General features: G+C 40.5%; 1 protein-coding gene and 1 pseudogene across 2 annotated transcripts; one reads left to right on the top strand and one right to left on the bottom strand.

Annotated features, from left to right (window-relative positions):
* Window positions 1-1,729: 1,729 nt before the first annotated feature.
* On the bottom strand, window positions 1,730-25,314 carry PIGX (phosphatidylinositol glycan anchor biosynthesis class X). 2 transcript variants are annotated; one of them, XM_003806427.5, is made up of 6 exons: window positions 25,034-25,314; window positions 20,742-20,805; window positions 15,104-15,245; window positions 9,523-9,736; window positions 6,584-6,684; window positions 1,730-3,971 (listed from the first exon to the last, which is right to left on the bottom strand). In XM_003806427.5, exons 2-6 carry the CDS (start codon window positions 20,792-20,794, stop codon window positions 3,828-3,830), a joined length of 654 nt encoding a protein of 217 aa, XP_003806475.1. In that variant the 5' UTR covers window positions 20,795-20,805; window positions 25,034-25,314; the 3' UTR covers window positions 1,730-3,827. The 2 variants fall into 2 exon arrangements, with proteins under 2 accessions (XP_003806475.1, XP_008951758.1); XM_008953510.4 differs by lacking the exon at window positions 25,034-25,314 and adding an exon at window positions 24,536-24,999.
* Window positions 22,391-22,445, top strand: LOC112439434 (U7 small nuclear RNA; annotated as a pseudogene).
* Window positions 25,315-25,351: the final 37 nt, after the last annotated feature.

Raw genomic sequence — 25,351 nt, 5'->3', positions numbered from 1 at the left:
TTAGCTGCTGGAATTGATGGCTACAGAATATACAGTACGCCTATTTAAATGATTAAAGAAACTAAGACAGGAGCTAGAAAACACGAGCAAGAAACAAGATGCTTTTTTTTTTTTAACGACCAAACAGCTTTGAAAATGAAATAAGTAGGCCAGGCGCGGTGGCTCACACCTGTAATCCCAGTAGTTTGGGAGGCCGAGGTGGGCAGATCACCTGAGGTCAGGAGTTCGAGACCAGCCTGGCCAACATGGTGAAACCCCCGTCTCTACTAAAAATGCAAAAATTAGCCAGGCGTGGTGGTGGGCACCTGTAGTCCCACCTACTCAGGAGGCTGAGGCAGGAGAATCACTTGAACCTGGGAGGTGGAGGTTGCAGTAAGCCAAGAACATGCCATTGCACTCCAGCCTGGGCAACAAGAGCAAAACTCCGTCTCAAAACAAAAACAACAACAACAAAAGAATTAAGTAGAATTTCTAGAAACAAAGAATAATTGAAACCAAAGCCAATGTTTGGTTAAATAGCAGATTACACACAATTGAAGAGAAAATTAGTAAACTGGAAGACAGACCAAAAGAAATTACTGAGAACAGCCTAGAGACAGGAAAAATGAAAGCAAGCTTAAGAGGCATGGGGATAGATTGTTAAGGTCTACCATACTCCTAATGAGAATTCCAGGAGAGAACAGAGAAAAACCAAAAGAGGCAGATAATGATGACATAATGGCTGAAAAATTTCCAGAATTGATTAAAGACAGAAATCTTCAGATTCAGGAAGCAAACTGAATACCAAGCAGGATAAGTAAAGAAATTTCAAACACATGAAAATGAAACCGCAGAATACCAGAGATAAAGCAACCAGAGAGAAAAGACATTCTGTACAAACAACTATTACATTCATAGCAGATTTCACAATAGCAAAACGGGTGCCAGTCAATAATGGTATATTTTCAAAGTACCAAGAGAAAATAACCAAGCTTAGAAGTGTACAGCTACCGGCTGGGCACAGTGGCTCACACCTGTAATCCCAGCACTTTAGGAGGCTGAGGTGGGCGGATCACCTGAGATCAGGAGTTCGAGACCAGCCTGGCCAACAATGGCAAAACCCTGTCTCTGCTAAAAATATAAAAAATAACAGGGTGTGGTGGTGTGCGCCTGTAGTCCCAGCTACTTGGTAGGCTGAGGCAGGAGAATCACTTGAACCCAGGAAGCGGAGGTTGCAGTGAGCAGGGATCACACCACTGCACTCCAGCCTGGACGACAGAGCGAGACTCTGTCTCAAAAAAAAAAAAAAAAAAAGTGTACAGCTACCTAAATTATCCATCAGATGAGTGAGGATGAAATAAATATATCATCAAACATAAACAAGCTACCAACAGAGACACACTAAAGGAACTCCTTAAAAGTTATATTTCTTTCTTTTTCTTTCCTTTTTTTTTTTTTTTTGCGACGGAGTCTCACTCTGTCGCCCAGGCTGGAGTGCAGTGGTACGATCTCAGCTCACTGCAACCTCTGCCTCCCGGGTTCAAGTGATTCTGCTGCCTCGGCCTCCCGAGTAGCTGGGATTACAGCCGCATGCCACCACTCCCGGCTAATTTTTTGTATTTTTAGTAGAGATGGGGATTCACTATGTTGGCCATGTTTACAAGATAATACAAACAAAACCAGAAGTGTTCTGTTATACTAAAAGTGATGTCATCTGCAACCATTTATCCAGGCAAGAAGAGTTATATCAAAGTTTTCTTCATTCACATTTTTATTACCCTTCTGAATATTTGTATAAGTGAGTAAATGGCTGAACCACATTCCAAGCCACAATCTTAAATATTTTAAATACTGATGAAACCTGGTTGTGATGAGCAAAAACAAAAACATTCTGTATACACATACCCCCACATACTCTTAAGATGTTAAACACTACCGTGTTCCCTCCCCGTCTAACCATATTCCAAAACGTTGCCTGTCAATCTAACCATATCCCAAAACAATGCCTGAATTGTAGCTGACATATATAATTCCATTTCAGTGTCACATTATTAATCCCATAGTGAAAGAAATGTTTCTAAAACATGAAATTCTTTCTTACGAGAAAGCATGAAATAGGTATGAAACTATACTGGGTTGAAATTTTAGTCATTTTAAAGGTCACTGTTTCTGCTTTATGGCACTGGGTTGCCTTTTCCAATATTTAAGTCTCAAATACACGTTTAAAAAGAACTGTTAGGACTAGTCAGGTCATACATGTCAAATTATACAAGATGTAGTCCCATGAAAACACCAAAATACTTTAGGAAATGGAGCAGTGATGGCATATACAAAGGTTTATCACATCTCAATACTCTACAGAAAACAAATAATGCCAACACACCCTGGTTTGATGTCTTCTGTTTTGGAACATGCTTGCCCTAAGGTTTTATTTACTTATTTTTATTTTTATTTTTTTTTGAGACAGAGTCTCACTCTGTCGCCCAGGCTGGAGTGCAGTGGCGCGATCTCGGCTCACTGCAAGCTCTGCCTTCCGGGTTCATGCCATTCTCCTGCCTCAGCCTCCCGAGTAGCTGGGACTACAGGTATGCACCACCATACCCGGCTAATGTTTTTGTATTTTTAGTAGAGACGGGGTTTCACCGTGTTAGCCAGGATGGTCTCAATCTCCTGACCTCGTGATCTGCCCGTCTCGGCCTCCCAAAGTGCTGGGATGACAGGCGTGAGCCACCGCGCCCAGCCAAGGTTTTATTTTTTAATTAGCCTATGGCACTTACTTTATTTTCTAATTTTTTTCCAATCATAACAGTAAATGAAGAACCTTTGTTTAAAAAAATTACCTGATGATTCCAATTATTGTTCATGTACAACTTTATTTAAAATGGCAATCTGAGTTGTCTTCCTGACATACTCTGTACCAAATCTTAGTACTCAGTTTCATCAAGTTCTTTGCCAATTCATATATTCGAAAGAAACATGATAAAATGTAAAAGAATGGAGTGCGTTAAGGAATAATCAATAATTTAAGATTATCAATAATTTTGATATTAATATTAATTTCTTAGCCGTCCTACTTTAATGATTTTCATTGAAACTCTGGCACATCTTTAATAGTCTCATGACATTACTATTTAAATAAACATGATTTTCATCCCAATTATTTTATTCTTCTTTTTTGTTTTTCCTTTGGAGAAAGGGTCTCGTTCTGTCGCCCAGGCTGGAGTGCAGTGGTGCGATCTTGGCCTCTGGAACCTCTGCCTCCCAGGTTCAAGCGATCCTCCCGCCTCACCCTTCCAATTAGCTGGGACTACAGATGCGCACCACCAGCCCCAGCTAATTTTTGTATTTTTAGTAGAGACAGGGTTTCACCAAGCTGGTCTCAAACTCTTGACCTCTGGTGATCCGCCCACCTCGGCCTCCCAAAGTGCTGGGATTACAGGTGTGAGCCACTGCGCCTGGCCTATTTTATTCTTATTTATAACGGTTTTCTCAATTTGTAGCTTAAATTGAAAGTATTCGCAAAATGAGAATAATTTGTCTCTACTACATAAAGAAATAATTTTTCTACCCCAAATGAAGATAAAGTCACTTCTCACAAAATAAACATTAATTTAGCAGAATTAAGTTTCCCCTTATGGCATTTGATGCTTGAGGATTACCAAGGATCCATGAAATAGAGCACTACATTTTGGAATTAGCTGAGAATGATCCCAAATTTCCTCTAGTAAACATAATTTTGGCCACAAATGAAGACAAAAGATAAAAGTAATTAATTCTAGAAGAACACCTCTCGTCAGAAATTAATAGATCTTATTTAGGTTTCTAGGAAGCATTTAACTACATAAAACTTATAGGGAAAAATGGCCATATTTGAAAACTGCTACAAGGATCAATGTAGAGCACAGGATTGTAATGAGCAGAGTCACAGAACATACTAGAGAGGTATGTACAGTCAGTCCCACTGGAACTTGTAGAATCACATTCTTATATACCTACGGAGAGAGAGAGAGAAGTTAGACATTGAAAATGCATGTCATGGGCCCGGTGTGGTGGCTCATGCCTGTAATCCCAGCACTTCGGGAGGCCAAGGCGGGCAGATCGCTTGAGGTCAGGAGTTCAAAACCAGCCTGGCCAACATCTCTACTAAACCATCTCTACTAAAAATACAAAAATTAGCCAGGTGTGGTGGCAGGTGCCTGTAGTCCCAGCTACTAGGGAGGCTAAGGCAGAACAATCACTTGAACCCGGGAGGTGCAGGTTTGCAGTGAGCTGAGATCGCGCCACTGTACTCCAGCCTGGGAGACAGAGGAAGACTCTGTCTCAAATAAATAAATAAATAAATAAAAATAGTAAAATAAAATGCATGTCATAAGGTGAGACCACTATTTCTTTGATTTTTAATTGGATATTTTTATTTCCTTTTTCTTTTAAATATATTTCAGCCAGTGCTACACTACATGCAATATTATTGGTTTGAATGACTTTTGAATCTAACATTTCATTTAATGTTACAGAATCAGACTCAATTCCCACAATAATTTGTTAAATCTCATTAGTTCTGATTTTTCTGCTTTTTACATAAAGTATATTATTTTAAGAAAAGCTATATCCCAGTGTCACCTCTGTAATCAATATAAACATTTACTTCTTCTTACCATGTTTCAAATTAGAATACAGAATTCTCTCTAAATTGAAGACTTAGAGGAAAAACATTAAAACAACAAAAAACTAAATTATTCTTTCATTCCCATTTGCCTTTCTCTCCCCAGATAGCTTTTAAAGCCTTGTTATTCCCATATTGTACAGCTGGATGTGGCCTTTACTATGACTAGCAATGGAAAAGCTCCTACATTCAACTCAGTTTCTATTTTCTATTTGGTTTTGAAGATAAAGTTCAATGAAAAACACTGGGAAAGTTTATACTTTAAAAATAAGTTTTAAAAAACATTAAAATGTATGTAACTTGGGAATACTTTTTCTTTTTGTAAATACCTGAATTATGATTTCACACCCCAAAAAATACAAGTAACCAACCCAATCTGCAACAAAGTGCTATCTGAAAACTGTCATTCAAAAAAATGACATCTTCAACAATCCTTGGGATGGAATACCACCTTAGTAATGGCCACCTATTTTTCTGGTATATATGAAGATGAAATATATATAAAGTTGGCCGGGTGCGGTGGCTCATGCCTGTAATCCCAGCAATTTGGGAGGCTGAGGCAGGCGGATCATGAGGTCAGGAGTTTGAGACCAGCCTGGCCAACACAGTGAAACCCTGTCTCTACTAAAAATACAAAAATTAGCCGGGCATGGTGGCGCGTGCCTATAGTCCCAGCTACTCAGGAGGCTGAGGCAGGAGAATGACTTGAACCCGGGAGGCGGAGGTTGTGGTAAGCCGAGATCGTGCCACTGCACTCCAGCCTGGGCAACAGAGCGAGACTCCGTCTCAAAAAAAAATATATATATATATACATACATATACAATATATACATATAGTTAAAAGCTATATTTAAGGTGTTAAATTATGACCTCTTATGGCAAGTTACAGAATTTTAAAGACAACTGAGGTCAGGTGTGGTGGCTCACGCCTGTAATCCCAGCACTTTGGGAGGCTGACGGGGGTGGATCACCTGAGGTCAGGAGTTTGAGACCAGCCTGACCAACAAGGTGAAACCCCGTCTCTACTAAAAATACAAAAATTAGCTGGGCATGGTGGCAGGCGCCTATAGTCCCAGCTACTCGGGAGGCTGAGACAGGAGAACTGATTGAACAGGGAGGCGGAGGTTGCAGTGAGCCAAGATTGCACCACTGCACTCCAGCCTGGGCAACAGAGCGAGACTCTGTCTCAAAAAAATAAATAAATAAATAAGGACAACTGAATTCAAAATGTTTTAAAAGGGTCACTACTTATCTTGTAGCAATACACACTAATTTGCTAAATCAATAAATCATAAACACTAAGCATACTCTTCATTGACATAATCAATCAAATGCAGGTCTCCAGATGTATTTTAGAGTTTGAGAAAAATTTTCAGGTACCATATGGCAATGGCAACCTACTCAAAAACAACTCTACACTGCATAAGATTGCAGAGTCATCCATCTTCCCAACTGTATGTTCAATGAAAGTTCCCCAACAAAAAACAGCAGTGCTTTGTAGTAACCCTTTGCTGTAAGAAAAAACAGCTTTCTATATTAGAAAATGCTAATCCCAGCTGGGCACGGTGGCTCACGCCTGTAATCCCAGCACTCTGGGAGGCCAAGATAGGCGGATCACCTAAAGTCAAGAGTTTGAGACCAGCCTGGCCAACAGGGTGAAACCCTGCCTCTACCAAAAATACAAAAATTAGCTGGGTGTGGTGGCGGGCACCTAGAATCCCAGCTACTTGGGAGGCTGAGGCAGGAGAATCACTTGAACCTGGTAGGCGGAGGCGGCAGTGAGCCGAGATTGTGCCACTGCACTCCAGCCTGGGTGACAGAGCGAGACTCCGCCTAAAAAAAAAAAAAAAAAAGCTAATCTCTTAAATGTGGCAGGAACATTACAGAAAGAGCTTTAAATGAGGCACATGATCTAAAAAACAACATAAAACATTAGCTTACTGATTTATACTTCATCTTGTTCCATTGGCAGATATCCTCATTCTCCAAAGCACAAGGGGCTGCCACTTCTGAGTGAGCCCAGCATTTCAAAATCGGGAACTCTGAGAAAAGTGGTGGAAAATGATGTCAGAAAACCTGTATTTGGACTGAAAGCTAGGCTTGTATTAAACCTCAATAGACAGAAGTTGTCAAACATTTTAATACATTATGTATATGATCTGGACCCATCTATCACATTCTGTTATTTTAGCATCCTTTTCTATGTGAATGCCTAAGAAATTAGAAAATCGCAAAAGTTGAACATGACTTCTTTTTTTTTTTTTTTTTTGAGACAGAGTCTCACTCTGTCACCCAGGCTGGAGTGCTGTGGTGCAATCTCGGCTCACTGCAACCTCCACCATCTGGGTTCAAGCGATTCTCCTGCCTCAGCCTCCAGAGTAGCTGGGATTACAGGTGCCTGCCATTGCACCCAGCTAATTTTTGTATTTTTAGTAGAGATCGGGTTTCACCATCTTGGCCAGGATGGTCTTGAACTCCTGACCTCGTGATCCACCCACCTCAGTTTCCCAAAGTGTTGGGATTACAGGCGTGAGCCACTACGCCTGGCCGAACATGACTTCTTAATGAATCTCATTGTACTCAAATTTGGGGCTGCTCTTAAAAATTTAATGTAAACTTATTTTTGAAGCATCACTCAGAAAAGTGAACATATCGTAAGTGCAAAACTCAATAAATTTCCATATGAAACACACCCATAAAAGAGCATTCAGACAAAAAGACAGAATACCAGAATCCAGTTCTCTCAGGAGAGGAACTTTTTCAAACTTTATTTATGCTAAGAGGTACCTTTAATAGAAACAGAAAACAAGGTTGGATGAACAAAGGTAATATAATTGAACGTTTTTAATTTTCTCGTCATGAAAGGTATGACGGTAACAAATGTAGTATTAAAAACTTCCCATCTGTTGGTTTTTAGTAACAGCGCTACTAACTTTTTTTTTTTTTTTTTTGAGACAGTCTTGCTCTGTCTCCCAGGCTGGACTGCAGTGGCGCGATCTCAGCTCACTGAAACCTCCGCCTCCCAGGTTCAAGCGATTCCCGTGCCTCAGCCTCCCGAGTAGCTGGGATTGCAGGTGCATACCACCACACCTGGCTAATTTTTATATTTTTAGTAGAGACAGGGTTTCACCATGTTGTCTAGGCTGGTTTCGAACTCCTGACCTCAACTGATCCGCCTGCCTTGGTCTCCCAAAGTGCTGGGATTACAGGTGTGATACACTGCACCTGGCCCCAGTGCTACTAACTTTTATAAACATTCTAAATCAACCCAAATTTGAAGACACAAAGAACCAAAAACTGAAAGGGGCTTCGTAAACTAAAGAAAATGTCTTGGCCAGGTGCTGTGGCTCACGCCTGTAATCCCAGCACTTTGGGAGGCCGAGGCGGGTGGATCACGAGGTCAGGAGTTCGAGACTAGCCTGGCCAACATAGTGAAACTCCGTCTCTACTAAAAATACAAAAATTAGCCAGGCATGGTGGCGCATGCCTGTAGTCCCAGCTACTCAGGAGGCTGAGGCAGGAGAGGCGGAGACTGTGGTAAGCTGAGATTGCGCCACTGCACTCCAACCTGGGCAACAGAGCGAGATTCCGCCTCAAAAAAAAAAAAAATAAGAAAGAAAGAAAGAAAACATCTTGAGAAGACTGCAAACTGCAAAAGCTTTTTTTAATTTAATTTTATTTTTTTTTGAGACGCAGTCTCGCTCTGTCACCCAGGCTAGAGTGCAGTGGTGTAATCTTGGCTCACTGCAACCTCCGCCTCCTGGGTTCAAATGATTCTCCTGCCTCCGCCTCCCAAGTAGCTGGGATTACAGACGCCCGCCACCTCGCCCAGCTAATTTTTTGTATTTTTAGTAGAGACGGGGTTTCACCATGTTTGTCAGGCTGGTCTCGAACTCCTGAACTCATGATCCACCCGCCTCGGCCTCCCAAAGTGCTGGGGTTACAGGCGTGAGCCACCTCGCCGGGCAGCAAAAGCTAATTTTTTAATTTACCCATTCCCACATAAAAACAGAAACGACAATTATGCAGCAAAATTAAAAACTCACAGACAAAATCTGCAACAAAACTAGGCGATAAAATATCTTCCCAAACATCAAAATACATGCAAGTAGAAACAAAACATCAAAAGCCACAGAGTCCTGCAATACTGATAAGAAGAAACAAAAAGCAACAGAGGGGTAATGTGGACCAATGGCTGCAAAAAGAAACACATAGTACATGCCTACTAATATTAAATGGCTACTGAGAAGAGAACACAGCACTACCTATAGTTTTGTCAAAGGAATCAAACCGGAATCTGATCATTCTTCTGGAGCCAGCTGCCAATTTCCAGTAAATAAAGAAGTATGAGGAACATGAGTCCAATTAGCAAAACCCCAGCTATGACCAACTACAGGTCAAATGGCCCAGGTTCTTTCAACAGATCAGTGTTGAAGAAAGGAAAGGGATAGAGAGAAACCTGTACATTAAGAGACTTAATGGAAATAATAGATTTTTATAAATGGACAAGACCTTAGTCTTGGTATAGTGTCTTGGAATGCCCATCTGGATGATAAACATATAAAGAAACATAAGGAAGTATTTAACAGTCAGGATGGTGGGTTCGTCTTAGAGGGAAGGAGATGACAGTTGGGGCAGCGCAGTCAAGGACAGGGATGGCAGATGCATGTTTCTTTTTAACTTTTTGATTGTAAATTAAAGCACACACATAAAAATCTACTCAAATACATAGTTTAGTGAATTATTATAAGGCAAATACCCTTGTAACTACCACCTAGGTCAAGACATAGAGCCTTGCCAGCCAGCCTAGCAGAAGGAGGACTTGCCACCATACCTTTATTCTGATGTTTCAACCCTTAGAAAACACTTGCAGCCCTCACCTTGGTCACAAAACATCAACAAATCTGGGTTATTGACCACAATCGAGGCTTCTCCATCTTCACTGTGCGGCCGATGATAGCGGCAGTGCACAGGCAAAAAGGCTTGAAAACAGTCAATGCACTGTGAATCTCGTCTGGCATAAATGAGAACTTCAGACTCCTTGGACAAATAGTTAGGGGCCTCTATATCAAAATTTTCTGAAACCATCACTGCCTGTTCAAAAAGAAAATAAATATTAATCAAGAAGAAATGAATGAGGAAGATTTTTAAAAAGTTAAAACCAGAAGACTATATACAGATACACAGCAGTGTCAAATTTGCCCCTTTTATAAACAATTTCCATTCCCCTTCCATCCTCAATTTTAAGGAGAAAAACACAAGACCAATTTATGCTTAATAAAAGTCTGCTTACTAAAAAAAAACTGGGGAAATTATATTCTAGGGTACCAAATTTCCCCATAATAAAAATTATGCCTGTAATATTTTCTTATTAGTCTTTCCTTAGGTGACAAAATAGGTACCTAAGACAGAGAAATTTTGTGAATATAGCATTATTCAATAAGTACAAAAACTGTGACAAAAGGTTAAACCTGTATTGAGTTAAAATGATTGGTATCATTCTGACAATTTCCTGTTCTTCAGAGAAGCAAGTGAGATGGCCGTGAGTAAGAGCACTGCGGCCAGGAAGTCAAAGCAAAGGTCAGCACTCTTTCTAGAGACGGTATAAACAGTTAATGGAAAAAATAGTAAATGATTGCTTAAAATAATGTGGTAAAAACTATTTTATAGAAAAGTATAGTATTCTACACCAAAAGTGAAAATGTACATGTGGCAGAAATTAGACCTAAGTTATAACATGTATATTTATTTATTACACATATATCCACATATACATACATATTTATGTACACACACTCACATATATCCACATACACACACAGGCATTATATACGCGACCTATGTGTATATGTATGGATGTACACACACACACAACTTCTCTTTAGATTGTCCATGCAAAACCCTGGTATAACTCAGAGAAACAAACAGCATTAACTCCTTCCCATCACATCAAGCATCCTAACTTTCCTCTGACAGTGACACCAAGTGCTATGTTTTCTTTACATGTTGTTCCTTTTCAGTTAGTCACAGCAGGAACAGAACTCATTAGCAAAAGTCAAGGAATTATATCATCTCATGAGTCATAAGGGACTTTGGAAGTAATAAAATTAAACCACTGTCCCAACAAAGGTATTTTTCAGGTATACCGCCACTGCTTGAATACCTTCAGTGACTGGAAGGAAGCTCATTACTATAAGTCATCTCGATCTATCTACTGTTACAAGGTTATTTCTTTTTCATGAGTAGAAACTGTATGTACTAGCCTATAACATTTACCAGTTGTTCTTGCTTACAATGTCTGCAATAAATTTGTTCCTTATTCCACTAGGGATCCTTCAATTATCAGAAGGCAACCATAGCTGCCGCCATGAAGTCTTCTCCTGACAAGGGAAATGTTCACAGTTCTCCTGGGTTCTCATGACATGGTTTCCAAATCATTCATCACATTAGCTGCATTTGAAGTACTCATAGAGTATAGTAGCAATATTATCCTCTTTAGGCAAAACTTGCATTAGCTTTTTGGCAGCCTTATCTCACTATGCTTTATATGTACTACTATTTTATTTTATTTTTTGAGACGGACTCTCACTCTGTCACCCAGGCTGGAGTGCAGTGGCACAATCAGGGTGCACTGCAGCCTTGACCTCCTGGGCTCAAGTGATTCTCCTGCCTCATCCTCCCAAAGAGCTGGGATAATAGGTATGAGCTGCCTATTCTTTTTTTTACTTAGCCTCTTATTTTCTCTTTTTAAGAAAAGGTCTCACTCTGTCACCCTGGCTGGAGTGCAGTGGCATGATCATGGCTCACTGAAGTCTCAACCATCTAGGCTCAAGCAATCCTTCCACCTCAGCCTCCCAAGTAGCTGAGACTATAGACACACGCCACCATGCCTGGCTAATTTTTTGTATTTTTAGTAGAGATGATGTTAATTCTAACATCTGGGTCAATTCTGGATTGGTTTTAACTGATTGATTCACCTCCTCATTATAGGTCATTTTTCCCCCCATCCTTGCTTAGCTGCTAATTTATTATTACAGTCAAGAAATTGCTAATTTGATCTTGCTGGATATGTCTGTATTCCTATACATATTCTTGAGCTTTGTTTGGGATGCAGATAAGTTACTTAGAAACAGTTTGATATTTTTTTAAGGTTTTGTTTTTAAGATTTGTTATGCAGGACTAAAGCAATGTTCAGTTTGTGGCTAAGTATTCCCTGCTACTGAGTAAAAGTTCTCTGTTTTTCCATTGTTCAAGAAATTATAAGGCTTTTCTCAGTCTGGTTGCTGGGACTGTGTGAGTACCAGACACTGTTACCGCTCATTTTGTCAGATGGTTCTTTCCCTGGCATCAGGTAGTTTCCTAACATATACACACTGATAAATACTCAGCTACATACTTGAAAGGAACCTTCTGTTATTTCTGCAGTTCTGCCTCTATGACGTTCTCTCCCCTCTGGTACACCGTCCTGTGAATTCTAGTGACCTTGGCCTGCCCAGCATCTCAACTTTATCTCCTCAACTCAAAAAGTCCACTACGCTCTGCTTGAGTTTCTCCTCCCTGGATTAAGCCTGAAAATATTCTCAAGGAAATAAGCTGGATGACAGTAGGGCTCACCTTACTTACTTCCCTTCTCTCGGATATCTCTGCCCTTCATTGCCTGATATTCAATGACTTTTTTCATTATTTCATATATTTTGTCTATTTCTTGCTTGTTTCAAGTGAGAGACTAAATCTGTTACCTGTTCTCCACTTGACCAGAAGCAGAAGCCTTAATACTACATACTTTGAGTAAAACTTACGGTTTCAAAAAGTGTTTCCGTTTTGACCCACAAAACAGCAATTTTATACGTTTCAATCTAACATTATACTGCTTTCAAAGAATCTAAGAGACTTCTGATGAAAAAATATGTTTAATAACCCTACCTAAAAAAGTGAAATGAGGTTTATTTGATCTGCCTTATCCTTGGTGAACCTACTTAAGGCTTGCATTTATTTTCAAATTATTCACAAACCATCACAAACTCCTTACAAAGCATTTTGCTGGCACACCACTCATTTAATCTGGGCCCAGAGTTCCATTTGCTGCAGCCAAAAATTTTATTTCCTGGAGCAGAGTCAAGACATTAATCCAGGTATACAAGCATCAATCAGTCCCTACATATAAATTCCTTCTACCCAGTTACACTTATTATATAATAACACTTAGCATAACAAAGTTTCTCTGTACGAGGAATTGGGCCACAATCTCAACTAGGCAGAAGGAATATGTCAGGCATCAAATTCCATATATTTAAATGTCACAAATGTAACATCTGTTTTTCTAGAAGTTTCCAAAATAAAGAAGTAAATACACTTACAAGGCTTATAATTATGGATTAGAAGATTAGAAAGCAGAAAATCAAGATCAAGATAAACTTGTTAATCAATCTATAATGGCACTCTCTACCTGTACCCTTTTCTTCTAACAGTCAACCTTCAAACATCCAAATCTCATCCCCATCCAAAGATATGAATTTTTGGGTAAGCCCCATCCAAAAAACTTTGATTTTCTTAGAACACGGTAAGTGATTTTATTAAGTAGATTTAAATATGATTCCAACCCATATCCTTACAAGCCAAAAACTGTGTTGAAATTTGAAATCTATTATTTTAAATTTGAATAGCCTCATTTAGAATTCATAATTCATTGAAGAAAAGAAATGAGATCCTTCTGGCCGGTGGCTCACACCTGTAATCCCAGCACTTTGTGAGGCCAAGGTGGGCAGATAACCTGAGGTCAGGAGTTCGAGATCAGCCAGGCCAACATTGTGAAACCCCACCTCTACTAAAAATACAAAAATTAGCCAGGCATGGTGGCATGCACCTGTAATCCTAGCTACTCGGGAGGCTGAGGCAGGAGAACTTGAACCTGGGAGGCAGAGGTTTCAGTGAGCCAAGATCGTGCCACCGCACTCCAGCCTAGGCAACAGAGACTCTGGTCTCAAAAAAAAAAAAAAAATTAAATTAAAAAAAAATGAGGTCCTTCCATAATTGTATGTGTATGTAAACTGTCATACATACACAAAAAACTGAGAATACACTTGCTGATTAGTGGTTGACACAGGCAGAATGTTATCATTGCATACCTTTTTATATCTACTCAATGAACCCATGAGAATGTAATTACTTATTCAAAAACAATTAAAATAAAATAAATGGATAAAGAAACTGGCCTAAACCACGATTAGAAATAAACTGCCATCATGAATAACTACAGATGCATCTATTTTACAGTTTTAAAAATTCGTAAGTAGATTATAATCTTATTAACTAAGACAGTGTCTCCCAAAATTTCTTAACAGAAATCACCTAGGTTACATATACCTACTGCGTACCCACAATAATTAAAAAAAAAAAAAGAAGAAATCATCTGGGTTCTTCAAACCAGATTTTGGGGCCCAATCTAGACCTACTGAATCAGGATTTCCCTGGAAGGCAATACTCTGTACAAAAGTGCCCCCAAGGAATTCTTACCAAAGTTGGGGAAACTTTTCTAACTGCGGGGTAAGATTCAGGTCCAGCAAGGGCAACAACATTACAACTAGACAATCTTGGATCCATTTATTGGCTCTTCCAATTATCTATGTGATTTTGGATAAGTTACTTGGCCTCTTTGTGCCTCAGTTTCTTTTTTCTTTGAGACAAAGTCTCATTCTGTCACCCAGGCTGGAGTGCAATGATGCGATCTTGGCTCACTGCAACCTGCGCCTCCCAGGTTCAAGTGATTCTCCTGCCTCAGCCTCCCAAGTAGCTGGGATTACAGGCGCCCACCACCACACCTGGCTAATTTTTGTATTTTTGTAGAAAAAGGGTTTCGCCATGTTGCCCAGGCTGGTTTCGAATTCCCAAGCTCAGGCAATCTGCCTGCCTTGGCCTCCCAAAGTGCTGGGATTACAAGCGTAAGACGCTGCGCCCAGCCCTCAGTTTCCCTATATATAAAATGGAGATTCCACCTCCAGGGTTGTTATAAAGATTAATTTATGTAAAGGGTGCAGGACACGATCTTTCTTTTTAAAAGAAAATGAAGATATCTGGCATATAGACATCTATTAAATATTAGTTTCTTCTCCTCACATATCAAACTTACCCAGATGTTGGGGTATATGTCATTCTCATTAACAAAGTTACTGTTGAGGCACTATTTATTAATCATTAATTTTCTCAAGACATACACATACACCCAGATAATTTTCTTAGTCACTGAACTATGAACCACCTTAAAAAGCATTTAACTAGCTCAGTTTAGTTGGCTTATTCCTGACAAGAGTCACTCACTTGTCAAAGACTATGCCCAGTCTATCTCTAAAAATGTCACTTTATACACTTTAACAAAATGAAAAGAAAACCTACTATTTTTCCTTAATCCAAACTACAGCACCCCTAAATTAATTTCTCTCCCAAAAAATCCCCTAATAACTGTACCTCTGTTATGTTTCTCTCTCGTAATGAAGCCAACTCATACGGATCCACATAAAGTCCTGCAGGAATGTCCTGTTTAATTAAGAGACGGCAGGTATGCAAGTCCTCAATGCTTTCCCCAAACTTCACTTTGATTAAAATGTCTCTGTAAGACAAGTACATTGAAAGTAAATCTCTTCATTCAACTGTTAAATGAGATAACATAACACTGTATTCCTACTAGTGAAAACACTGTATTTCAAAATTCATTTTCCAAAAGTAGATTATAAGGTCAAATGAAATATTTATAACATGTCAGAATCATCCATTAGATCTTTCATAATTCATGTCATAAGCCACTATAGCATTATTGTAAAAATAGACAAAGATCAATGAAAAGGAATGGAATCCAATAACATTCACACAATTTTCAATAAAGGTACCAACGTAATTTAATGGGAAAAGGATAGTCTTTTCAACAAATGGCACTGAAACAACTGGATATTTACACAGAAAAAAACAGGCCAGAGGGCAGGCATGGTGGCTCATGCCTATAATCCTAGCACTTTGGAAGGCTGAGGCAGGTGGACTGCCTGAGCTCAGGAATTCGAGACCAGCCTGGGTAACACAGTGAGACCTAGTCTCTACCAAAAATACAAAATTTAGCCGGGCATGGTGGCACATGCCTGTGGTCTAGCTACTCAGGAGGCTGAGGCAGGAGAATCTTTTGAGCCTGGGAGGTGGAGGGTGCAGTGAACCAAGATCATGCCCCTGTACTCCAGCCTGGGTGACAGAGCAAATCCCCATCTAAAAAAAAAGAAAAAAGAAAAAATAGGCTGGGGATGGTGGCTCATGCCTGTAATCCCAGCACTTTGGGAGGCTGGGATTCAAATGATGCAGGAGGATCATTTGAAGCCAGGAGTTTGAGACCAGCCTAAGCAATATGGAGAGACCCCTGTCTCTAAAATAATTAAAAAATTAGCCAGACATGGTGATGTGTGCCTATAGTCCCAACTACAAGGGAGGGTGTGGTAGGAGAATCTTTTGAGCCCAGGAGGTCGAGGCTGCAGTGAGCTCTGATAGCGCCATTATATTCCAGCTTGGGGGACAGAGACAAGACCCTGTCTCAAGAAAAAAAAAAGAGAGAGAGAGAGAAGATATTTTTTTAAAAACTAAATGCAACTTTAAGAGATGAAGAATATAATTTCCGAAATAAAAACTTACCCAGATGTAATTAAAAGCCATTAGATGCTGAAGAAGAAAAGATCAGTGACTTGGAGACAGAGCAACAGAAACTATCCACACTGAAGCACAGAGAGGAAAAAAGACCAGGGAGAAAAAAGGAACCGCCTCCATGGCCTTTAAACAATATCAAGTAGTCTAGTATACATATATTTGGAGTTCCTAAAAAAGAGAAGAGAATGTAACAGAAAAAAAATGAAGATATAATGGCTGAACACTTTCTGAATTTCATAAAATCATAAGTCTACAAATCCAAGAAGCCAACCAACCCTAAGCAGGATAAATACAAAGAAAATCACATCAAGGCACATTATTATCCGGTCAATGGAAAACAATCTTAAAAGCTATCAATAATGATGGAGAGATTAACAAAGATAAGAATAAGCTAGAAGATAATGGAGCAACTTATTTAAAGTACTAAAAGAAAAGAGGCTGTTGATCTAGAATTTTATATCCAGGAGGAAAATCCTTCAAAAATAAAGGCAAAATAAAGATTCAGACAAACACAAACTAAGAGAATTTGTCACTGCAAGAAATGACAGAAAGTAAATGATACTAGATAGAAACATAAATCTATAAGAAAGAAGAGATCAGAAATGACAAGTATGTGGGGGAATATAAAAGACTTCTTTCTCATGTTTTAATTGCTTTCAAATATGATTGCTAGACAAATTGGAGCCCTTGAGCATCGCTGGTGGGAATGTAAAATGATGTGGCCACTACAGAAAACTCTATGACAATTTCTCAAAAAATTACAATAGAATTATGACATGATCCAGCAATTCCACTTCTGGGAATATGAAGCAGGCATTTAGGAGACAACCATAAATCCTGTTCACAACAGCATTATTTGCAACAGCCAAAAGGCAGGAGCAACCAAAGTGCCCATCAACAATGAACAAATAAGCAAAATGTGGTACAAACATACAATGGAATCTTACTCAGCTTTAAAAAGAAGGGAAATTCTCACATACCCTAAAACATGAAGGAACTGTGAGAACATCATGCTATGTGAAATAAGCTTCACAAACATTATATGATTCCACTTATATGAGGTACCCAGAGGAGTCAAATTCACAGAGACAAGCATGCTGGTTGCCAGGAGCTGGGAGGAGGAGGAAGGAGTAGTTATTGCTCAATAGGCAAGGAGTTTCAGTTGTACCAAACGAAGAGTTCCATAAATGAATGGTGGTGACGGTAGCACAATAACGTGAATGTACTTGATGCCACTGAATTGCGCACTTACAAGTCGTTAAAATTAGGCCGGGCGCAGTGGCTCACGCCTGTAATCCCCACACTTCGGGAGGCCGAAGCAGGCGGATCACGAGGTCAGGAGATGGAAACTAGCCTGGCCAACATGGTGAAATCCTGTCTCTACTAAAAATACAAAAATTAGCTGGGTGTGGTGGCGGGCGCCTGTAATCGGGAGGCTGAGGCAGAAGAATCACTTGAACCAGGGAGTCGGAAGTTGCAGTGAGCCGAGATCACGCCACGCACTCCAGCCTGGCAACAGAGCGAGACCCCATACCAAAAAAAAAAAAAGTTAAAATTGTAAATTTTATGTTATGGGTATTTTATCACAATTAAAATAAATAATGTGAAAAGTGACTGCTTAAAGAAAAACCACTAACAATATATTGTGGGGTTCATAACAGAAGTAAAAAATAAAGTAAAATATGTGATAACAACAGCATAGAAAAGAGAAGGAGATGAAGCTATCCTGATAAAACAGTATCTGTGACATGGAATAAAATTATTTGAAGGTAGACTGTGATAGGTAACGATTGCACATTGTAAACCCTAAAGCAACAAATTAAAAACAGAGAGGTATAGCTAATCATCCAAAAATTGAGATAAAATAGAATGCTTAATAAGTACTCAATTTAACCTAATGCTAAATGACGAGTTAATGGGTGCAGCACACCAACATGGCACACATATACATATGTAACAAACCTGCACATTGTACACATGTACCCTAGAACTTAAAGTATAATAATAAAAAAATAAAAAATAAATACTCAATTTACCCAAAATAAGGCAAGAAAAAAAGGAGAAGACTAGATGCAACAAAGAGAAAAACAAATAGATAAAAAAGTAGCTAGACAGATTTAAACCAGACCAACCATATTAATATTTACATTAAAAATAAATGGTGTAATCACTCCAATTAGAATGCAGAGACTGACAGATGGATAAAACAGCAACTCCTTTCACAAGGTCTTGGGATTTGGAAAGAAAAAAATTGGCCACCCTGAACTATATGCTATCTACAGGAAACACACTGAAGATAAAGACGATAAAAGTAAAAGGATAAAAAAGATATGCAAATATTAATAATAAATATGGGATGGCTATATTAATATTAGAATAAGGTGACTTCGGGACAAGGAATATTGTCAGTCATAAAGACAGACATTACACAAAGATAAAAGGGTCAATTCATCCAATTCATCAAGAAATTATCAAGAGCATCAAGAACAATCCTAAATGTAGCACACACACACAAAAACAGAGCTTCATTGTTAAATTCTATTAAACATTAAAGGAATAAATAATACCAATGCTACACAAGCAGAAACTAGAGAAGAAAATGTTTCCCAAACTATTTTATAAGGCCAAGAATACCCGGACAGTGAAACCAGAATAAGGCATCACAACAGAGTCATGGGCCAGTAGCCTTCATGAACATACAAGTAAAAATACTAAGCAAGTTATTAGCAAAACAGATCCAGATATATTTCAAGAAGATAATATCGCATGACCAAGGAGTAGGTTCACCACTGGAAACATCAATGTACTTCATCATATTAACAGAATAAAATATAAAAATTGTATGATCCTCTCAAAACAGAGGAAGAAAAGGTATCTGACAAAATTTAACACCCAATCATGAAAGAAAACTCTCAGGAAACTAGAAACTTAAGATTAAGTCCTCAACTCATAAAAAGCTATCTACAAAAAGCCTAACACAAATATACTTCATGGTGAAATAACTATACCCTTCCCCCTTTTTTTTTTTTTTCAGACGGAGTCTTGCCTCGCTCTGTTGCCAGGCTGAAGTGCGGTGGCATAATCTCGGCTCACTGCAACCTCTGCCTCCCGGGTTCAAGCGATTCTACTGCCTCAGCCTCCTGAGTAGCTGGGATTACAGGTGCCCGCCACCACGCCTGGCTAATGTTTTGTATTTTTAGTAGAGACGGGGTTTCACCGTGTTTGCCAGGCTGGTCTCGAACTCCCGACCTCGTGATCCGGGGTCCTCGACCTCCCAAAGTGCTGGGATTACAGGCATGAGCCACCGCGCCCAACATAAAAAAATTTTAAAAAAATAAATGAATCAGAATTTACATATCAAGTATCTGAGAATCATTTCAAAATAATCACCTTGCGAAGCTTCAGTTTGGGCAAGTTTTCTTAAGGAACAGTTTCCACACCTTTTTACCAGACTTTTAAAGATCTTCAATATGGGCAAATATTCATCTTTTGAAGATAATTTCTTTTTTGGAAACAGCTTGGTCATTTAGAATCAACTGTAGTAAGACACAGTGATTTAGAGTAGTGTATCATAGCACTTGAGATGGCTTTGAAGTATAATAGTACTAAGCTAGAGTCAGAGCTCTACCACCCTAATTTCTACCAAATTATTTAAATTGTTTGAGCTCTACCTCCCTCATCTGAAAAATAAGAAAAAATCATCTATCTCATGCCACTGTGAAGATTAAATGGAATATTGTACATATAGGCACTAGTTGTATATATATAACAACCTCTGTATATGAGAGGGTGTGTGTAGGTTCTATACAAGTACTATGCCATTTGATATAGGGAACTTGAGCATCTGAGGACTTTGGTGTCCTCAGGGAAGGTCCAGGAGGAACCAAGCCCCTCAGATACCAAGGGACAACTGTACGTGGTAAACAATACATACTTGTTTTCTTCTTTGCTCCACTCAGTTAATCATTATTTCAAAGTGTGAACCACATATGCCATCACTGAGTAACTTTGAGGAAGCAAGTGATTTTTCTTTTTTCTTTTTTTTTTGAGACAGAGTCTCACTCTGTTGCCCAGGCTGGAGTGCAGTGGCATGACCTCGGCTCACCACAATCTCCACCTCCCGGGTTCAAGTGATTCTCCTGCCTCAGCCTCTGAAGTAGCTGGGACTACAGGTGTGTGTACCATCATGCCCAACTAATTTTTGTATTTTTAGTAGAGACAGAGTTTCACTATGTTGGCCAGGCTGGTATCAAACTCCTGACCTTGTGATCCGCCTGCCTCGGCCTCCCAAAGTGTTGGGATTACAGATGAGAGCCACCGCATCTGGCCTGATTTTTCAATTTATACAAATTTCAACCATCAATTTTTTGCTCTCAATTATATGAAACGTTATTTTAATAGAAATAGAAATCAATGGGCAACTTACCTGTGGAAGCCATCTTTCAAAACTTCTTGCCTCAAAATAATTTCAGAACACATGGCCCTTATGCCTATAAGAACCAAAAGATTTTTTTTTAAAAACAAAAGCACTGAATAAAATAATATTTAAATAATTATAAAAGAGTTATTTTAGTAGGCTTTACTTGCCTAGAAAATCTAACCAACCTAAAAACAAAAACTTTTAAAATTTAAGCAATTTGAAATATATATAAAAATCTACTTCCAATATAGCACTGTGGTTAAGAACAGTGACTCTGGAGTTAGATTGCCTGATTTCAAATCCCAGTCTGTAACTTAACAGCTGTGTTAACTTTGGGCAAGATAGTTTAACTCTCTACTAGCTGTCGTAAGAGTTTAATGTAAGTAGAAGCACTTAGAACAGTAGTAAGAATACATATTAAGTGTTCTATGTAAGTGTTTGTTATTAATATTACTTTATTCAGGTGATCCCAAGATGCCAAAAAGGAACAGGATGGCTAAAGAGACAGGAAATCTCCATTTTAATCCTTGTTCACTGAAACTGTGTATCAGATAGATACATACTGGCAACTTCTATATTCTAACATCCATGCCTACAAAACCAGGAAAATGGTACATTTATGCCTTGTGGAGGTGCTGGAAGGTTTAAAAAAAAAAAAAAAAAGCAAAGCTGGAGGCACGTAAAGGTTCAACGGGTTCCACTGTAAACTTAGAATAAGCACAAATCTCAGTATACTGACTTCATCCAGATTCCAGACATTCAAGCTGTTACTCTGAGCCAGGTGTGCCAGCTCGCACTTGAGGTGGGAGGATTGCTTGAACCCAGGGGATGGGGGCTTCAGTGAGCTATGATTACACCACTGCACTCAAGCCTGGGTGACAGAGAGAGACCTTGTCTCTAAACACAAAAAAAGAAAACTATTACTCAATGTAAGCATCTTAAAACTGAAAATTCAGTTACTATTGACCAGCAACTCTGCCAGGCATTTGCTATGGAACTTTGTCCCATTTCAAAAGCTGTAAATCTGTGGGAAGAACATTTAAAAAACACACACAAGCCCGGACAACATAGCAAGACTCCATCTCCATTAAGAAAAATACAAAAATTAGCTACTTAGGAGGCTGAGGTGGGAGCATGGCTTGAGGCCAGGAGGCAGAGGGAGGCTGCAGTGAGCAGAGATTGCACCACTGCACTCCAGCCTGGGTGACAAAGCCAGACCTTGTCTCAAAACAAACAAACAAACAAACCCCAAACACATACAGAAAACTATATACTATTTACATAATCCTGTTATTATGATTGAATATTGCTGAATCCATTAGATGTATTTCTGAAAAGATGCATTAAGAAAAATGATGTGAAGGTGAAACTATTTGAAGGAATGAAAAAAGAATAGAAAAAAATAACTGGTTAAATAATATCTAACATGCTAGATCCTCTACTTGGTGCTTTCATATGTGTTTTAACTTTCACGATCTATAGCAAAATAAGCAAAATCACTGCCATTTGTTTGCAGGAGGAAACTTGAACTTCTAAAGCATTAGTAAATGGCCCTGGGTCATACAACTAACTACGTGACCGATTAGATGAAAGGTTTGCCTGATTTTTAAAGCCTAAGATACTTCCACTTTCAACACTAAAATTGAATGAAATTTTAGTGTTACAGCTCTTTTAGAATTTGTCTAGTTACATTTCACTGAAAAATCTCCAGCCCTCAAAAAAGAAATTGTATTTGCTTTGGAGAAGCATATGATCTTTTCCTAAATAAACAAATCCCCAAATTCCATATGTATCTTGTACCAATCCAGATTTTTATTTGTTCTTTTTTTATTTTTATTTATTTATTTATTTATTTATTTTTTGAGATGGAGTCTCACTCTGTTGCCAGGCTGCACTGCAGTTGCACGATCTTGGCTCACTGCAACCTCTGCCTCCCGGGTTCAAGCAATTCTCCTGCCTCAGCCTCCAGAGTAGCTGGGACTACAGGCACGCGCCACCACGCCTGGCTAATTCTTGTATTTTTAGTAGAGATGGAGTTTCACCACGTTGGCCAGGCTGGTCTCGATCTCCTGACCTGGTGATCTGCCCACCCTGGCCTTCCAAAATGCTGGGATTACAGGCATGGGCCACAGCGCCCAGCCTAAAAAAAAGAACAAATAGCCTGGGTGCAGTGACTCATGCCTGTAATCCCAGCACTTTGGGAGGGCGAGGCAGGCAGATCACAAGGTCAACAGTTTAAGACCAACCCGGCCAACATGGTGAAACCCCGTCTTTACTAAAATACAAAAAATTAGCCGGGCGTCGTGGTGTGCACCTGTAGTTCCTGCTACTTGGGAGGCTGAGGCAGGAGAATCGCTTGAACCTGGGAGGTGAAGGTTGCAATAAGCCGAGATTGCGCCACTGCACTAGCCTGGCAAGAGAGCAAGACTCCGTCTCAAATAAAAAAAAAAAAAAAAAAGAGAGACAGGGCCTTACTCTGTCACACAAGCTGGAATGCAGTGGCATGATCACAGCTCACTGCAGCCTTGAACTTCTGAGCTCAAGCAATCCTCCCACATCGGCCTCCCAAGTAGCTAGGATTATAGGCCCACGCCACCACACCTGGCTACTTTTAAATTTTTTTGTAGAGACAGGGTCTTGCTATGTTTTCCAGGCTGGTCTTGAACTCTTGGCCTCAAGCAATCCTTCCACCTCAGCCTCCCAATGTGTTAGAATTTCAGGTGTGAGCCACTGTGCCCAGCACAAATCCAGATTTTTCTTCATCCTGTTTAATTTTAATGGGGGTAGGGTGGGAAGTGAGGACTGCTATCCAATTATAAATTAAATTAGAAGAAAAATTATGAACAGGCTTAAATTCTATTGGTATGTACACCAGACAGCAGTTGATCATTGGGACCGGAGAAAGGCTAATTTACAAATAGTACAGCAAATACTAGAATGTCATGATTTTAAAGGCAAAAGTACCATTTTTAAAACGAATTTGTTGGATGTGAATTTACCTTCAACATTTTTCCTCTTAACTATTACTTTGGTAGTGGTGAACTGGCTCTGGAAATTGACTCTTTTTTCCTTTTTTTTTTTTTTTTGAGACAGAGTCTCCCTCTGTCACCCAGGCTGGAGTGCAATGGCGCGATCTCGGCTCACTGCAACCTCCGCCTCCCTAGTTCAAGCGATTCTCCTGCCTTAGCCCCCTGAGTAGCTGGGACTACAGGGGCACGCCATCACGCCCCGCTAATTTTGACCCCTTTTCAATTATAAAATGCTAATGTTGGAAGCCTCTACAGATTACCAAATCCAACTGTTTAAAAATTCTTCTGGCCGAGCATGGTGGTTCACACCTGTAATCCTGGCACTTTGGGAGGCTGAGGAGGGTGGACCACCTGAGGTCAGGAGTTCAAGACCAGCTTGACCAATATGGCGAAACCCCGTCTCTACTAAAAATACAAAAAATTAGCTGGGCATGGTGGCGGGCACCTGTAATAATCCCAGCTACTTGGGAGGCTGAAGCAGAAGAATTGCTTGAACTTGGAAAAGGCGGAGGTTGCAGTGAGCCGAGATCGCGCCATTGCACTCCAGCCTGGCAACAGAGTGAGACTCCATCTCAAAAAAAAAAAATCTTCTTGGCCTCATAATCCTTTGTTTAGATAAACTTGAAAACCCAATATGTAAACACACAAGCATAACTGCACTGATGGAGAGATACTAAATGGATCTAAATGATACCAAGGATGACAGAAACATCCTCATTTTACAGATGGAGAAACTCGTCGGGTTTGTGCTTTCCTCTCATCAAACCTTACCCTTTATTGTAATTATTCCCGCACTTGCCCGTCTCAGTAGTACAAGCAGCTTGCCAACTACTACTTGCACGAACAACTAGCAGTTTGCCACGGAGTCCTATATTCAGTTTGGGGATTCTCAGGCCTCACAGGGCGCTAAGGCCTTGCCTGGCCCCTTGGTGATCAGAAGCTTCGTGCAGCTCAAGAGCATCCCAAGACGCTTGACGGCTGACTTTCCTTCTCAGAACTTTAGTAACAGGGCGGCCAGTCCAGCCTGGGAACCGCAGGGCCCGAGCCCGACTCTCCCGGAGACCCGGGATCCGCCGCAGAGCAAAGCGCACGGGAGGGAAGGAGGGCACACGGCTCTAGTGTCTGACCTCCTCCGGCTCGCCCTACTGATCTAGGTCCCGCGCCGGGTCCCCACATCCCCGCAACCCGCCGAGAGGCCCGGGAGCCGGGACCGCTCCCACGCTCTGGCCCCCAAGCCCCGCCCGCACTCCGCAGCCCCGCCCCCCTTACCGGCGTCAGAGCGCGCGGCGGTGAAGGCCCCGGTGGGCCCGCGCGTGAGCCCGGTCGCCGCCCCGAGGAGCAGCCAGGCGGCCGCCCGAACCGCCGCCACCCGAGCCGCCAGGACGCCGGAAGCCGGACGCCCGAGAGGGGCGCGCGGGGCCAGGTGCGGACGCAGGAAGGGGCCTGGCCGCCCGCAGCTCCTACCGCGCGCTGCCCCAGATTTATCGGCTGGGACCGAGTGCTGGGTGCGCGCGCCTAGCGCCGGCGGTTCCCAGCTGCCTGCAGCCCCGGCCCCCAAGAGTTCCCGCGCGGCGTGGGGCGGTCGTC

The sequence above is a fragment of the Pan paniscus genome, chromosome 2, assembly GCF_029289425.2.
Source record: "Pan paniscus chromosome 2, NHGRI_mPanPan1-v2.0_pri, whole genome shotgun sequence".
NCBI classification, from domain to species: Eukaryota; Metazoa; Chordata; class Mammalia; order Primates; family Hominidae; genus Pan; species Pan paniscus.
This window is presented reverse-complemented; position numbering and strand designations above follow the sequence as displayed.